Consider the following 17,202-nt stretch of genomic DNA (forward strand, 5'->3'; position numbering starts at 1 on the left):
AACTTTCAAGGAACGCACCGAAGAAAATGAAGAATGGAGTATATTTACTCTTAGGGAGATAAATATGTGCGAAATTTTTGAGTGAGACTTTGATATGTAGTATGTTAGGATACTAATTAATTCAAAATGGTTTGGGCTTAATAATGTTATATTCATCTTTTGATTACTTAACTATCTACGGTACTCACATGCACATTACCATGATTCTAAAAATTTATAGATCCGAAACATAATTAATTTTTAAAAGTATGATATTTAAATAAGAGAAGATAAACTGATACCCCAAAAAGTTAGTCACACAGTTGGACATTAATAAATTAAAATGAACGCGCTTATCGCGTATAATAAACGTGTTGTTTATGATTTTGATTTCAAGTTACGTCATGTGGTTGCTTGAGATAAAAAAATTAAAAAAATAAAATAAAATTGAATGATATGTTTGCATCGAACATAGATTCATGATCAAAATAAGAAATAATTGTTGTAGGGGAAAGAAAGAAAAAAAGCTACAAAACACAAGAAAAATTTGACAAGTTGCAGGGGTTCAATTAATTATCAAGTACAAGCAACTTGTTTCAGAACCCTAAAATCGATATTCATAAAAACAAATAAAACCAGACAGTCTTGCCGGAATGCTGAAGATTGCCAACAAGAACATCATCAGCTAGCTTTAGCTGCATTTGTTTTTTCTTCTTCATTGTACTTTACAAATTACGATGAAAGAAGACAGACAAGCTAGAGCAGATGTCCAACTGATACTTGGACTCGTGTCTGATAGATCTCACCTTTGCGTTAACATAATGGAATTAGGGTTTTGAGATGAGGCAATCTTTAGCTTGAATTTTTCTCCTTTCTAAATCAGTGCATGATTGGTGTGCATTCCAAGATAGCTACACAACTTGCTCCCAACATTTTTTTTTTTGTTTTTGCCAAACATTATTCAAGAAAAGGAGTTAGAATTTAGTGCACAAATTAAAGCTACTTTCCAACCACTCAGGGCATTGTGTTTGGTGTAAATGTGCTTAGAAAAATGCTTTGTTTGCGTGGTTTTTCTCAAAATCTGTTAATCGATACAACCATGGAGTATGATTTCAGGCTTTCAATTGTGTTTATATTCTGTCCAAGTACTGTACGTTAATGCTTTACTGGTGCAGGCTTCATCTGCTTCATGGAGGGAATGAAATAAAAAGAAAACCAGCCTTGAATCAAAAGACGGTTGATTATAATTACCATGCAGGAACTATAATGGAAACCCAACAACTCTAACACAATATTTGTGTTAAATTATCCGTTATCTAAACGTTTAAGTTGATAGGAACAATCAGTAAAATATTTTAATTGAAATTGGGAAAACTATGGGAGTCGGGGGGGTTCAATTTGATCTTGTAATTTTCGCTTTAATACCATGTTAAATTACCAGCTATTCGAATAACTTAAACTTATAAGAATAAATAAATTTAATTAATATTTTGACAAATTGGTGATAAAGCATCATCTATGTGTGTGTATGGGTTCTTTTTTTTTTTTTTGTTGAGAGAAACATCTATGTGTGTTTTAAGTCTTGAGTTCAAAACATATATATCTTCTCCTAACTGGCTAAATATAGGAATACCCCATTAAGCGCAAGTGGGCCACACATATGGAAGTCTTAGGCCCAAGCCGAGGGCTGACAAGAAGCTGGGCTGGACTGCGGATTGAGTCGAGGGCCTTTAATTACGAAACTTGAACACTGCGCAAGCCCAACAACTTGGGGTAGCACATAGGCCCCATATACCTACAACCTTTTTTTTTTTTTTTTAAAGAAGAAGAAGAAGAAGAAGAAAAATGCATCTTCTGAAAAAGACAACAAGGTTTCAAGTTACTGTCATTCCCTTGACATTCCGAACCACAGACAAGAAGGTTTCATAAGATCCTCCCTCCAAAGGAGAAGAGGGCAATTCATAAAATTTTGCGGGATAATGATTTCTTGTAATTTTCTAATTGAATTTTAGAGAATTTGGGAGAGAATGAGAGAGAAAGAACAAATCTCGAACAAATCATACTATAAAGCCCACCTACTCAAACACATCGGACCCCAAAATTGCTCTTCTCAATCTTTACCCAAATTCTAAATTCGGGATCGAGATCATCAAATGCAACCTTGTGGAATCAAAATTAATAGTAACGTTGCTTGCTAATATCTCTTGGACATAGAGGACAAACATAGACATTCTTGTGAATTATGAACCTTCTTCTATTGATGGATATTAATATGATGCCTATATCCCACTAGCTCCTCATTATCGATGGTCATATACATATAACTTTATAAGTATTTATCATGTTTTTATTCTATAATTATCTTATAAAGCTGACATAATAAGCCCAATCAACCATTCAATTTTATACTTTTTTAATAATATATAACTTCTAATATTACTCCATAAAGATATAATGAGATAGAATACCTTTCTGCATAATTTCCATGCACTGCCAGAACTTCTTCTGCAATATTTAATGTTCTTTTACTTTGCAAAAAAACAGCCATAGCACGCGGCAATGGGATAGCAAAGCATTATGGGTTTGGCATAGAGCTGGAGCCTTTGCCTGTCTTTTATTCAAACATTTTGGTGGCGGTGATCATAAAATAAACATTAAAAACTCAGAAGATTATCCTAAAAAAAAAGAGAGCAATTTCCGGGAGAGAAGTAGACCAATTGGGTGCCTTCTTTGACCATCTAATCTATTATTAATTTCACCAACATGATGGCTTCGCTGGTGCTGATTCCGATGATAAGATCTTCTTCATTGTAAGCTTAAACCCCATATAGTAGAAGATGATTCAAAGCTGGATTATCCTACTAATTAAGATTTCTCAATTTTATTATATTAACCTCTTTTTTTTTTTTTTTTAATTTAATTTCCTTTTTTATTACTCATGTTACGCTCATCACACGTTCAATGGGTTGTTTCAATTGTACATTTTCTTTTCTTTGTGCTTTTTAAATAAAAGTCTTCCGTTATTGTAGGGACCAATGTGTCCTAATTACCCAAAACAAATTTTTTTCTTTAAAAAAAATAAAAGACTTTGTTCGTTTTGACATTGTCCTTTGCTAATGACATTTATCTAGCAGAGAACGACGGGTTCGGATTCAAATAAAATTAATAAATTAGAAGAATGACTTAAATTAGGTATTTTGTACTCTCCAATAAAAAATAGACACCTCAACTTAAAACACCAAAAAATAATATAATCATTTATACCAAATAATTTTATTTATCTTAACAAAATATCTCCGAGACAAAATCTAAGATAGAATTAAAAAAAATATATCTTTTGAAATTAAGGTGCTGACGTGTTTCCAACTTCGGTCTTTGAAGATTTCCCACGTGTATTTCCCTTTCAACCATGGTTAAAGACGTGAACCCGAGTTAAGCTTCAGAGTTGGAATGAAGCCTATAAAAGCGAGCTTTGCGTGGCCTTTCTGCAAATGTACTGAGTCAAGTGCGCTCATTCCTCTCACCTTGGATCTTCAGCTCTTTCTCGTAAACTTTCGCCGTTAAAAAGTTCCGGTTCGAACTCTTTCTCTTTCTGTGTGTTCTGGCGAGAATATATATTTTTTTTGTTTTGAATTTGTGATATTCTTCGATCTTCATTTTCACGTAGGCAGAAAAAGATGGAGAACAACGGACCTGGACGTAGGCAGGGGCTGGCGAGGATCCAAATGCCCGGGCACCACTCAAGGGAGGTGTGCCACGACGACAGCACGCCTCCGGTGAGAGCTCATACGATCGACGAGCTCCACTCCCTTCAGAAAAAGAGGTCGGCGCCGACGACTCCGATCAGGGGAGCTCTGGGAGTCTTTGCCTATACATCCGAAGAGGAACGCCACCAACAGCAACTCCAGTCCATTAGGTAATTAGCTATCACGAAATTAATAAACACTTTAACGAGGTGTTAATCTAATATATTGGAAGCACCATTCAAATCAAAAGTAAAAATATAATTAATAATTATAAAAGCTTAATCTTATTATATATAGGATTTAATTATGTATCACACACAAGCTTTACATTTTTAAATGCTAATAGTAAGAAAGGGGATCACAGATCCCCTCCATAAAAAATCCTGAAAAAAATTTCTGAGCAGTAGTGTTTTAAGTTTTCTTATGCCTACCCTTCCTCTTCTAGTCTTCCTTTCGTTTTCTTCTTCTTCTCTTGCCCCTACTGATCTCTCTCCTCCTTTTTTCTTCTTATTCTTCTTCTCTTGCTCAGCTTCTCTCTTCCATCTCTCTCATCCAGTCCTCATGCTTCCCCTCTTTTTCTCCATTTTTCTCAAACGTACAGTTTATTTCTCCTTTCTGGAACTTTCTCTCCCTCAAAAGTCTCATATTTTCTTCTCTCTCTCTGACTCTCTGGCACATGAGGGACCTACTTTCCTTCTTTTTTTCAGCCTACCACGTGGACTGGCATTTCAGTATTTATTTATTTATTTTTCCTGTGTGTTAATTTCAGCCACTTTAATTGGTGTAAACTCTGCCCACTCTAAAAAAAAAAAAACATTTCTCCTCTGCCCAATGCTATACGGCTACTTTTAATAGGATAAATAAGAAAAATACAATGGACTTATATCAATTAACATGAATATGTCTTTTAAATGTTAAATAAAATAACTCAAAAATAATTACATACCATTAATAGATAATTAAATATTAAAAGTAATTAATTAGACATGTAATATTTTTTCAAAGTGTTTGGAACTTTGAAATAACGAAATAATTTATATTAGTTTTTAGTAAATTATAGTATAATATAATATTATTTTATATTAATTAAATATTAATCTTACATCCCCGGCTTTGCCACTGCTGACTCCATTACAATTTTTCATTAAATATTTTTAAAAATATAATGAAAAATTTTGAAAATATTTAATAAAAAAATATATTGTAAAAAATTAAAAATTTGATATCTAACATTTACTACCCGACTAATTAGCAAACTAAACAAAAAAATCGAATAAATAATAATAATAATAATAATAAAGGTCTATCTCCTGAATTGTGGGAGGGTGGTCAACGGAAGGTAAGAAAAGGAGTGGTTGACTAAAGCTCATTGGTTGGATGTGGTAAAAATTCGCAAGTGTACGGCGGTTTACTTATTTTGGTTTTTGTTAGTGCTTCGCTGGCGTCGCTGACGAGGGAGACGGGGCCAAAGTTGGTGAAAGGGGACCCAGCAATGAAATCAGAGAGCCCGCGGGTGCCCACCAACGTTGGGCATCAGTCCTACACTCCTTCCCTCTCCCTGTCCCTCGCCGTCAGTGATAGTTCCCTCAAGTTCACTCACGTCCTTTACAATCTTTCTCCTGCTGGTAATTCTTCTTGGACGGACATTTTCTCTCTGACCTAGTTCGAAACTAGACCCGTTTGGAAACTAGTTAGGTCGAAATATTATTTGACTCATTTAAAATAGCGTCAAACATTTAAAATGCACATTAAATTTTTAATATCATTAATAACATATTATTAATTTTAATTAAATTTAATGTGCATTTTAAATGTTTATAAAGATTTAACACTATTTTAAATTAGTTAAAGAATATTTTCCTCTAACAGGGTTTGGAGAAAATTTCCGTCCATTCTTCTTCTTCTCTCTCATTTTCATTGCTCTTAATTAAGGCTAATTAATCCACAATCTAATTAATGTAATATATATATATATATATATGTTGTACGTACAGAACTGTACGAGCAGGCAATCAAGTATGAGAAAGGGTCGTTTATAACATGCACCGGAGCTTTAGCAACTCTGTCCGGAGCAAAGACGGGTCGGGCGCCGAGAGACAAACGTGTAGTGAAGGAGAAAACCTCGGAAGATGAGCTTTGGTGGGGAAAGTAAGTGTCTTTGCAATTTGCATGCTAATATTAAAGGACGTAGCATTACTTTTCATCTCTTCAACGTTGACTTAATGGACGTCCTTGATCTTGTTAATTAGGGGCTCACCAAACATCGAAATGGACGAGCAAACTTTCCTGGTTAATAGGGAACGAGCCGTCGATTACTTGAACTCGTTGGATAAGGTATTTTAATCATCCCGATCTTCTTCTTCTTTTCTGTTCTTTTCTTTTTTTTTTTATTGGGGTCAAAACATTGAATCATTCATCTAAATATAATAAGTTTAAAGCAATTACTTGAAGTTTTGGTCTAAAAATACTATATTTTTTTATTAGAAAGTCATAACTTGCCTTCGTACAAGTCGTTTCAGATATGCATGGGGTGGACGTGTCAATATATAGCTGGTAATGACAGCTTCAAAATGCAATATTTTTAGTCAATGGTGGATGGATGTACATATTTATTTATTAACTCAAAATAATTCTTTCCTTCAATGTTTGAGTTTTGAGATACTTTATCCATTCCTAAATCTAAGGGATATGCATACATTTCCTAGCTAGGCTTCATCCTAGAGAATCGAGTGCCATGGATTTGGGTGTGCCATTTCCCATTTGCGTCGCGGCTGGCTAAGGTCATGTTTAGAATTATGTCTAGAAATAAAGAGTTTAAGTCAAAAAGTGTTTTTTTGACAAAAGTTTCATTTGACCATTTTAAACTTTTGCTAAAAGTACATTTTGATAATTTTTAAAGTAAAAGGTCAAAGAATTACTTTTGAAATTTTTTATCAAACACGCTAGTTTTTGGTTTGGAATAGCTTTTTAAGTATTAAAAGTATTTTTTATTTTTCATAACGCAATATCAAACAGACTCTAAGTAAAATTTGTTCGGACAAGTAAGTTTTATGAGAGTTCTTTCATATTTATTGTTTAGATTGTTGAAAATTCAAATAGCAAAATTGTTAGAATTTCTATCTGTCATGAAAAGTGTTTCTTTATCCGATTGCGATATTTAGCAGCTCGGACCACAATCGGAAAAAGTTTGTATATGTGAAACTTATTTGCTCAAATAAGTTTTGAGCTGCCCAACCACATATCTACGCATGCAAGTGGTTAATTAAATGAGCTGTGTTTGTATGGCCCATACAATTTGATAATGTATATATGTCACTTCAGAACATTTTTTAAAATAAAAACCAAAAACAACATAAAAAAAAACACATTAACAAAAAGAACCATAGAATTTTCATGGATATCTTCATCATTTGTCCAAATTTGGGAGGAATAATGAGGCTGAAATTTTTGTTTCAGGTATATGTGAATGATCAGTTTTTGAACTGGGACCCAGAATACCGCCTCAAAGTCCGAATTGTGTCTGCCAGAGCTTACCATTCCTTGTTCATGCATAACATGTAAGTACTAAAATAAAATACTTTTATTATTTATTTGAGAAAAAAAAATGTTCAGTTATCGTAAATTTAAAATCTTTATAAACTCTTGTATTAAATTACAAAAAAACATAATATAGTATTTTCCCTTCTTTTAATGAGCACTAAGAATCTTTATTTCACAATGTTGACGTGACAGTCCCAACTAACATTTTGATCCGTTCTTGTTAAAAAAATTAAAGCCAAAGAGTTAATTGAAACACATTGGACAATAATTGTGAGATAAAAATGTGAAGAGTATAACCGGGTGGGTGACAGGTGTATACGCCCCACTCCAGAAGAGCTGGAGAGTTTTGGGACTCCGGATTTCACAATATATAATGCCGGGCAGTTCCCCTGTAATCGTTACACCCACTACATGACATCATCTACCAGCATAGACCTGAATCTTGGCAGGAGGGAAATGGTGATCCTTGGCACTCAGTATGCAGGGGAAATGAAGAAAGGCCTCTTCAGCGTAATGCACTATCTCATGCCTCAGCGCCATGTCCTCTCCCTACACTCTGGTTGCAATGTGGGCAAAGATGGTGATGTTGCCCTTTTCTTTGGCTTATCTGGTATAGTATCATCTCACCCTTTACATAATTTGAGAACATATCTTCACTCTGTTGTTAATGATGTCATCTACGTCTGTCTTAGGTACTGGGAAGACAACTCTGTCTACAGATCATAATAGGTATTTGATTGGAGATGATGAGCACTGCTGGAGTGAGAATGGTGTGTCAAACATTGAAGGTGGTTGCTATGCCAAGTGCATTGATTTGTCAGAGGAGAAGGAGCCTGATATTTGGAATGCTATCAAGTTTGGAACTGGTAAATTCTGCCTCATTTTTCATGTACATTACTTGTTTGTGAAAATCATTTGCGTACTAGCTTGTTCCTTTTTTTTTATGATTGCTTGTCTTTGGCAGTGGTGGAGAATGTTGTGTTTGATGAGCATACTCGAGAAGTGGATTACTCAGACAAATCTGTTACAGGTAAAGATCACAAACTGTTTTAGAAAAGCTGAATATCCTAAAATGTTCAAGAAATCTATATTAGACCAAGAAAGTGGCGTGACTTAGCTAATCAGACCCATCAATCCTAACCCGTCAATTTTGTGTTGAGTTCATATCGGGTCCGCGGGTAATGTCAAAAAATGGTCAACCCTAAATAAAAAGCTATTGGGTACCAAGCTGGTCTTATTATTAGATTCTTTCTGCAGCGGATGTGTATATCATATGAATAAAATGTAGATTTTCAAAACCAGTAATCATTTCATGCTGATTCAACTTATGTTTGTTTCAGAGAACACTCGGGCAGCTTATCCTATAGAGTACATACCCAATGCTAAAATTCCTTGTGTTGGACCCCATCCAAAGAATGTCATCCTTCTAGCCTGTGATGCGTTTGGTGTGCTTCCACCTGTGAGCAAGCTAAGCTTGGCTCAGACCATGTACCATTTTATCAGCGGCTACACTGCTCTGGTACTTAATAAGCCTACTCGAGTAGATGCATTTAGCATACTTGTTTGCTATTTGATAAGGCTGTCAAGAAAATAATTTTGTTGGTGGAACTTTTCATGTGAAAATAGGTGGCTGGAACAGAGGAAGGTGTCAAGGAGCCACAGGCTACATTCTCAGCCTGCTTTGGTGCGGCATTTATAATGCTGCATCCCACAAAGTATGCAGCTATGCTGGCTGAAAAGATGCAAGATCATGGGGCTACCGGTTGGCTTGTCAACACTGGCTGGTCTGGTGGGAGGTATCATATATAATAAACAACACAACAAATCTTCCTCAGCATTTCATAAAATTTCTTTTATTGACTAAATTTTGACATCTACTTTTTCTGCAGCTATGGATCAGGTAACCGTATCAAGCTAGCTTATACCAGGAAGATCATTGATGCCATTCATTCGGGGACCCTTCTGGAAGCAACCTACACCAAGACTGAAGTGTTTGGACTTGAGATCCCTACTGAAATTGAGGGGGTGCCTTCAGAAATACTGAATCCTATAAATACTGTTAGTTGGCTCTTTATTTCCACTAATTTTATATGCTGCTGCTTATATTTTTTTTTTGGCATGTTCTTGATTTGTTTTAATGAGGTACATGATCCTCTTGAATTGCAGTGGTCTGACCAGGATGCCTACAAGGATACATTATTAAAGCTAGGGGGTCTGTTCAAGAAGAATTTTGAGGTATTTCTGAATTACAAGATTGGAGAGGATAACAAGCTGACTGAGGAGATCCTTGAAGCTGGCCCTGTCTTCTGAATAGAAATCTGTGATTGATGGAGCAAAAGGGAAGGATCTGTGTTTTGTATGATGTATAATTTCTATAGCCTATATGGTGCTGCAGATGATTCTTTGTTAAGGATGGCTGGACTGTTGGTTACTCTTGTGGTTCTGCAGAATGTTAGTTGCTTCAGTGGGTTCTGGTTGGTTCAGCTTAGCTACTGAAGAGTTGTAACTTGTAGAATAGTTGACTACATGTCTATAGTGAGAAATAGATATGAAGGTAACTTTGTTTCTATTATTTATTTATTTTATTTTAATTGAATAGTTCATAATGTTGAGTCACACTTGTTAAGTGGGAGTTTGAACTTGCACGTAAGAGGATGTGTTAAAATATTTAATTAAATGATTAAATTCGCTATTTTCAACCGACTTAAACTTTTGAAACAATTAATAATATAACAAAAGAAAAATAGAGATTTCATTTACAACAAGAAATGTCATGCAAACTAAAATTGATTGACCAAGCTACTATCCTGCGAAACAGTTTAAATTTTCATTAAAACGTTCAAATGCCTAGGAGCATGTTTGGCAACATTTTAAAAGAAATGTTTTTGCTGTTTAAAAGTTTAAGATATTTTTAAGATATAAATAACTATCCAACCAAGTTTTCCTAAATTTTAGAATAATGCTATATATTACATATTCATCCCACCTCCATCTTACCGTCTGACGTGCCTGTAATATTAGTCAGTAGTATAGAGGTGAGATGAGGCTATAATATATATCATTTCTCTAAGGAGTAAGATAAATGCTACATACCACACCATTATCTCATTATGCTATGTTACATTGCCAATTCACCATTGACATTTTTTTTTTTTTTTAATAATGATTGATTTAATAGTTGATTGACAATACCACGTTAGCATATTACCATAGTGGTATGCTATATGTAATGTTATAAACTACAAACATTCCACAAATATTTCACAAAATTAATGTGGTAAGACTAATTCAATGGCTATTAAATCCTACTACATCAGTTTTGTGAAATATTTTTGAGATGTTTGTATCGTATATAGCATGACTATTTGAGTAATGCTACATACTATACCATTGTTCAACCTCTATTTTATTGGATTGATATGGCTGTGCCATTATATCAATCATTGAATTTGTTTTTTTTATTTTTAACAAAAGCTTTTTTTTTTTTCTGGTATGAATTTTTTAAATGGAAAATGTGGAATGGGCAAAGATAGAAGTTAAGCCCTTCTCTAAATTTTAACAAACTTCTTTCCCTGATCACACGGGTCGGGTTGGATCGGTTCTTAGATTGTTCATTTCTTAACCCAAAACTCCTTCCCGACCCAATCGTCTCTGTAACTGTAAGTCACCGATGTAGACCCAGAACCAACTGAGGCTCCTTAAAAAGAAACCAACGCCATCAATTGGGGCAGCTCAGAGCGGGGTTCCCTCGTATTCTATACTCGAAACAGCCCCAACAATTTTGAAACCTCTCTGATCCATCAATGCGACAGATATCGGAAGAGAAGAAGAAAACTTTCTGCCCCAACAAAGTATAAAACCCGAGTCTCCGCTTTGGATTGTCATGTATCAAATCCGTTGACTGAGTCTCTCTATTATCTCTCTGCTCTTTTCAAAAGAGAGAGAAGGAGAGTACCCATACTGCGAGATCAGCGCCCACCATGCCATTGAAGCCCCTCAACACCTTCACCGTGGCCGTCATGTTGGGCTTCACGCTCTTGCTCCTCTTCTTCTCCGGTTTCCTCGAATTCCCATCCGTATCGAGCTCCATCCAACCCATCAACCGTCCCGGTTTGTCGGAGACCAAATCCGAACCGGACCCATTTACCAATTTGATCGGCGCTTTCCGGAAGTGGGACTCTCAGGTGGGTTGCGCTCGGTTCAAGGAGATGCACAAAGCGTTGGTCCCAGTTCGGTCCAATGGGTCTTCTTCTTTGCAAGAGCTTGGACTTGAATGCCCTGAGCTGAAACTGGATCATGTCAGTGTTTTGGTGAAAGGGTGGACATGGATTCCTGACAATTTGGACAATTTGTATTCGTGCCGCTGCGGGCTGAGCTGTTTGTGGACTAAGTCTTCTGTGCTTGCTGACCAGCCCGATGCCTTGTTGTTCGAGACCACTACTCCTCCGCTTCAGGTACTCTTTTTGTTCACCTTTCTAGCCTAAGTAATTGGATTTGGAAGTTTCAATTCATAAAGGTCTTTTTTTCCTGTTGTAAATTGTGTTTGATTAGATTTAGGCGATTTGGTTGCTGGTATGTATCAAATAAGAGGAGCATTACGCCATTACTTATATGACTTCTAGATGTGTACTGCTTGCTACCTTTAGTTTATTGTGTTTGTGATCTACATATGGATAATGGAGGTAGTCGATTCGGAATCAAATTCTGGAATTTGAGTCTTCACCTACCTACTCAGGTTTTTAGGTTCGGTGCTTAGTATGTATCATTATCAAAGTCAGATTTTTTTTTTTTTTTGTTCTTGGACTCCATGTGCCAAATCCGAATGTCCTTATATCACTTTCACTTTGATTCTGCTGGATTCAATGGGGCCAGTTGTCCCTGTTTGTGTTTTGGTTGTGGGTGGACGTGAGAGGGATGTTAAGAAATTCCAGATCAGTTTGTGTTCGGGACTTGATAGCATCTCCACCTGCTAGCTTAGGCTTTTGGATTAGATGTTTTAACATAAGATAACAATATACTTTCCTTTTACTGAAACAAAATTTCTAAGGCAAAAAAGCAATGGAAGGTTTTAAATTGAGATGGATAGAGGAATATGAAGGGAGGAATACAGCAGTGCAGTTTGGCATTCGTTTTTTGGTTGTAGCATGAGAGAACACCTTATTGAGAGACTTATTTGTTCTCCGATTCTGAAATGACATAACGTCTTCCATGATAGCGATGGAGAAACTAAATTATGAAAATAAATATGGTAGGTCTCATTGTTATTGGGACCAACGGGCTTTTAGAAGGTCTTTTTCCCTAGGAATGGAGGCGGGTCTTCTGTTGGAGCTATGCTTTGCCATTTTTATCTCACAAGGTCGTAATATGATTGGATTATAATGCTGTGCAAAGGAGAATGAGTTGCAGGTTTTTGTCAAAGGTGGTGATCTCTTATTAAGTGAGGTTCTGTGACCAGAGGAATTGCATCCATACAAATATTGGTTTACAGAAGACTGAAGAGTGCAATTGATCATGGAATCACAAACTTTAAGTATAATGTAAATTGCAAAAGCTTTGATACCTGGATCTAGATCCTTTGCTTCAGACTAGAGGAGCTGTCCCTCACAAGACATGGGTATGTATGCCTACTAGACACTTCAAGTAATGGAAGATCTTTCAAAAGCAAAGGAATTCGTATTGAAGCTACTTATGGCTGATGGCCTTTCTGTTGTTGGAATTTTGTCCCTTTAGTATGGGTGGTGGGTGATGTTGCAGGGTTTATTCCTGTTGGATGCATGAGTTAATTGCCGAGCGAAAAAAAGTTTTTTTAAAGAAAACAAAAATCTTGAAGCCACTTATGACCTATAAGTGGAGTTTCTTAAAACATATTTTGAAGTATCTGGAGAATGTTAGCTGATACATATATAGTCGGTGACAGGTAACCTTTTAAAACTTAAATTAGCAATATTTGCCTTTTTTTTGTTGTGAGCTTCTAGCAAGAAAACTTAATGGTTATGTGTCATTATATAAGGCTCCCTTAGATTGCATTCTTAAAGCTTTGATGTTCAAGGGATTGATTACTATCTTGCATATTTAGATAGCTATCATGATTTGACCTCTGATAATCAGAGTTTCACCCAGGTTCTTCTGGTAAAATGTTGCTTTAGGCTGGCAGGAAAATCCCACGTGCAAAAGAGAAACGCCTTGAATTTATCTTGTCGAAAGTTATAGCTTTTAAAGCATTTTACCAATAATTAAAGCAGCAGTTTTATTATTTCTTTTAAATATAGTTTATCTCCTTTGGTTCTACCTAGCCCCTTGAAGTTTTTCTTCTCTTACCTACGGGCTTTAGAGTCGATCTGTAGTAATTTAATCTTTTATCCTGACAATCTATTGGTACAACACTTGTTTGCCTGCTTCATTCTGGCTTTTTTTCTTATGTTTGTCAGAGACGCATAGGAGATCCAATTCGTGTGTACATGGATCTCGAGGCTGGCAGGAAACGGTCAGGGGTAGAGGATTTATTTATTAGTTATCACGCCAAAGATGACGTTCAGTCAACCTATGCTGGTGCACTCTTTCATAATGGTCGAAATTATCATGTGTCTTCTTTGAAGAACAATGTAAGTACCGAGCTTTCTTATATGCTTGTGCCTTGTGCCTTTCTTATAAGAAGCTATCCTGATATATTGTACTAATTTCCTTGCTTTGTTTTAAGGATACACTTGTATATTGGTCTTCATCACGCTGCCTTCCTCGAAGAAATCAACTGGCCAGGCAGCTTCTGAGCTTGCTGCCTCACCATTCATTTGGCAAGTGCTTGAACAATGTCGGCGGCCGAGACATGGCCCTATCTCTCTACCCTGAGTGTGCCAACGATGCCAGCATCACCCCAAAATGGTGGGACCATTTACATTGTGCCATGTCTCACTACAAGTTTGTTCTCGCCATTGAAAACACCATGACAGAGAGTTATGTGACAGAGAAGCTATTTTATGCGCTAGACTCCGGTGCAGTGCCGATCTATTTCGGTGCACCCAATGTCTGGGACTTTGTCCCTCCACATTCAATCATAGATGGGACTCAATTCAGCTCCTTGGAGGAATTGGCTTCTTATGTAAAGGCCCTTGCCAATGACCCAGCAGCCTATGCAGAGTACCATGCTTGGAGAAGATGTGGTGTACTGGGTAACTATGGAAGGACCCGTGAAATGAGCCTTGACACATTGCCTTGCCGGTTGTGTGAGGCTGTTAGCAAAAAAGGTGGGAGGAATGGAAGAGCCAATTGAATTTTGGTGCTTTGTGTTTTTCTTGAGTTTGTTCTTACGGTGGTCAGATCATAGTTGATCCTAGGATTTTGCATCCCAATGTGATGGGTTATTTCTAGGTGTGTACAAAAATGGAATACAGATAGATTATACAGTTGAAAAAAGCAGATGTTAACCCGAATCTATTCAATTTGTTGAGTCTTTGATTCCCTCTAATTATTGCAATGTATCCCTTTTTTTTAACTTTAAGACTAATGTTATATATTACATCTTTATTTCATCCTTATTTTACTGTGCTGATATGGCAATGTTCATCCGCCTTTGTAAAAAAAAAAAAAAAAAATCATGGTTGTAAGTGAGAATTTGGCTCTTCTTCTCCCTCTTCTTTGTGGAATTTCCAAACAGAAGCCAATATACCACTAGAAGTTGAAGGTTTAGATTTCTCGACTCTTTGGACCTGCACTAACAACATGACCTAGTCGTCAAAATCACAAAGAATTATTGTTAGAGCAAGTGAAATTCAAACCACCCTTTGTGTCTTATTTGCTTGTATCTTACTCTTTGCTTATGCTTGCTTTTTTGGACCTTCACAGTCTTTAGCTCGATAGGTCTGTTATCTACATATTCCTTTTTCTGCTCATCTGTCAGGGACTCCATGGTTTGAACCTGTAAAAACAAAACAGCACACTATCATTTTTCTTTTCCTGGGCAAATGAACACTGAAACAAGGATCCGGATCCTCTCTCACTGGAGGGAAAACTGGAGATTCTCCATTTGATTATCTTGGCCGTTCATTTTCATTTAACAGCCCATACCACGCCACGTGTTCCACTAAAAAATAAATAATAAAATATTAATTAACTTTTTTTTTTTTTTAAAAAAAGTAAAATAATTTTTTTTTAAATATGGGGTGGCCGGCTGAGCCATAGCCACCCCCAACCGGCCCTTAGAAGCCACCCCATAGCTCATTTTGGGTGGCCGGCCACCCCATATTTTTAAAAAATTGTATTTATTTTATTTTCTTTTTAAAACTTAATTAATACTTTATTATTTATTTTTGAGTGGGACACATAGTGTGGTGTGGGCTGTTGGATAAAAATAGACGGCCAGGATGATTAATTGGAGAATCTCAAATTTTTCCTCCAATGAGAGGAGATCGGGATCCAGAAACAAAACACCAAAACAGACTACAAAAGAAGAAGGAAAAAATAAAGAAAAAGAAGAGGAGGACACCCTACGAGAGATTTAGATAACTAATGGGACATCGGCCACCCAAAAAGAAACGAAATGAGAATGCTTCCACTACAACCAGTAGAAACGACCTTTCGGCCTATCTAACAAGGTTATGTGCATGCTAAAAGAGTGCAGTATGAATTAGATAACCATAAAAATGTCTTAAATCTTTGATGTCAAGCAATTACTAATCTACTTTCTTCCTTCCTTTATCTAATTTTGCTTACAAATTAGAAAAGATATGCAAAGCTATAAAACACAATGAGATCAACTGAAAGACACGCACCCATATACCAAGATCTTCTACTTCTTTTCGCAGGACTTCTTCTTCCTTGTCTGCAAGGCTTTTCTTCTCCCGCCAGGAAACAGCCTTAGGCTCTACAGCTACCTTCTTTTTCTGCTTCCCTTCCATTATATTCCTCCTAATCCACAAAATAAGTATTCATTATAGACAAAGATCGACTGAAGTAATTATGAAGTTAATCAAAATGTGCAGAGAACGGGGAGACATTTAAAAAGAAGCAGAGTACTAGAATGTAACGGCTGGTCAAATACTACTCACGATAAACAAAATGGTGTTGCATGATTATAGTACTAGCAAAAACGTTAAAGTGCAAAAAACATATGCAACTTATAAAGGAATTACATAATACATTTTGTAATCATGCTCCTTTTTTTCCACTTAGCATTCACCTCCTCCGCGTCAACCACGAGTTTGATTATAACATGTTTGGTTTGAATTGGGTCTTGAAAATTCGGACGAACCGACATTGAATGATTCAAGAAAGTGCTAGTAAAATGATTCAACTCCTTAGAATATTAACAATGGAAGAGTCAAATGTTACTTTTATCCAAAATGGCTAATCAGATTTGTAAAAAACTCCCTACAATGGATTTTTTTTTTTTAAAAAAAAAGCTATATGTAGTAGCACTTTTTAATGACCCATTTTATTTTTTTATTGTTTCTCTAACATGTTTTCTCTTTTTTCACAACTTTTTCCACTTTTTCCCAATAACTTTTCTCAAAACTTTTTCCCAATAAAGAGTAATTTTTTTTTTTTTAATAAAATAGATAGAAATATAAGCTATATAACTAATCAGATATAGAGGCATTTAAAAATGAGTAATTCTAGAGACCATTTTTTTATCCTCGATGTGGCTTTCAAAATCATTATTGGATCAAAATTCAAGTATGATTCATCTAAAATTTAATGGTGATTTTGAAAGTCACATCAGCTTTAGAAGGATAAAAAAATGGTCCATAACATTATTCTTTAAGAATTCGTTAACTAAATTAAATAAAAGTAAGTTTTAAGAAGTTATTTTGAATAAAAATTTAGCTCCTTCATCGTGAATACTCATTGGGAAAATTTTCTTTCTAATTTTTCATCTATCTATTAAAGATTTTATCCATTTTTTGAAGTTAATGTAGTCATGTAGATAACAAAATCCATATGG

General features: G+C 35.7%; 3 protein-coding genes across 3 annotated transcripts; 2 read left to right on the forward strand and 1 right to left on the reverse strand.

The window, feature by feature from the left end:
* The first annotated feature begins 3,484 nt into the window (after positions 1–3,484).
* Positions 3,485–9,775, forward strand: LOC132189978 (phosphoenolpyruvate carboxykinase (ATP) 1). The gene is made up of 13 exons (XM_059604842.2): positions 3,485–3,552; positions 3,647–3,895; positions 5,157–5,350; positions 5,720–5,873; positions 5,975–6,059; positions 7,182–7,282; positions 7,577–7,875; positions 7,958–8,131; positions 8,230–8,295; positions 8,606–8,784; positions 8,892–9,061; positions 9,155–9,323; positions 9,432–9,775. Exons 2-13 carry the CDS (start codon positions 3,657–3,659, stop codon positions 9,573–9,575), a joined length of 1,974 nt encoding a protein of 657 aa, XP_059460825.2. The 5' UTR covers positions 3,485–3,552; positions 3,647–3,656; the 3' UTR covers positions 9,576–9,775.
* A 1,140-nt stretch (positions 9,776–10,915) lies between these two features.
* Positions 10,916–14,802, forward strand: FUT13 (fucosyltransferase 13). Its single transcript, XM_059605631.2, has 3 exons — positions 10,916–11,719; positions 13,694–13,867; positions 13,963–14,802. Exons 1-3 carry the CDS (start codon positions 11,246–11,248, stop codon positions 14,530–14,532), a joined length of 1,218 nt encoding a protein of 405 aa, XP_059461614.1. The 5' UTR covers positions 10,916–11,245; the 3' UTR covers positions 14,533–14,802.
* Positions 14,803–14,854: 52 nt separating this feature from the next.
* On the reverse strand, positions 14,855–16,156 carry LOC148583913 (uncharacterized). Its single transcript, XM_088510820.1, has 3 exons — positions 16,031–16,156; positions 15,070–15,177; positions 14,855–14,968 (listed from the first exon to the last, which is right to left on the reverse strand). The coding sequence occupies exons 1-3, from the start codon at positions 16,154–16,156 to the stop codon at positions 14,855–14,857; spliced, it is 348 nt and encodes a 115-aa protein (XP_088366946.1).
* Between the last annotated feature and the right edge of the window lie 1,046 nt (positions 16,157–17,202).

The sequence above is a fragment of the Corylus avellana genome, chromosome 9 (genome assembly GCF_965113065.1).
Source record: "Corylus avellana chromosome 9, dhCorAvel1.hap1.2, whole genome shotgun sequence".
NCBI lineage: Eukaryota > Viridiplantae > Streptophyta > Magnoliopsida > Fagales > Betulaceae > Corylus > Corylus avellana.

Bases quoted from the DNA above. Each gene is read 5' to 3' on its own strand.
- LOC132189978 (XM_059604842.2), top strand. From the start codon at position 3,657: ATGGAGAACAACGGACCTGGACGTAGGCAGGGGCTGGCGAGGATCCAA. The intron at 3,896-5,156 runs GTAATTAGCTAT...GGTTTTTGTTAG, and splicing joins CAGCAACTCCAGTCCATTAG to TGCTTCGCTGGCGTCGCTGA. The intron at 7,876-7,957 runs GTATAGTATCAT...CGTCTGTCTTAG, and splicing joins CCTTTTCTTTGGCTTATCTG to GTACTGGGAAGACAACTCTG.
- FUT13 (XM_059605631.2), top strand. From the start codon at position 11,246: ATGCCATTGAAGCCCCTCAACACCTTCACCGTGGCCGTCATGTTGGGC. The intron at 11,720-13,693 runs GTACTCTTTTTG...TATGTTTGTCAG, and splicing joins CCACTACTCCTCCGCTTCAG to AGACGCATAGGAGATCCAAT. The intron at 13,868-13,962 runs GTAAGTACCGAG...CTTTGTTTTAAG, and splicing joins TGTCTTCTTTGAAGAACAAT to GATACACTTGTATATTGGTC.
- LOC148583913 (XM_088510820.1), bottom strand. From the start codon at position 16,156: ATGGAAGGGAAGCAGAAAAAGAAGGTAGCTGTAGAGCCTAAGGCTGTT. The intron at 15,178-16,030 runs GTGCGTGTCTTT...TTGTTTTTACAG, and splicing joins TAGAAGATCTTGGTATATGG to GTTCAAACCATGGAGTCCCT. The intron at 14,969-15,069 runs GTAAGATACAAG...TTGTTAGTGCAG, and splicing joins AAAGCAAGCATAAGCAAAGA to GTCCAAAGAGTCGAGAAATC.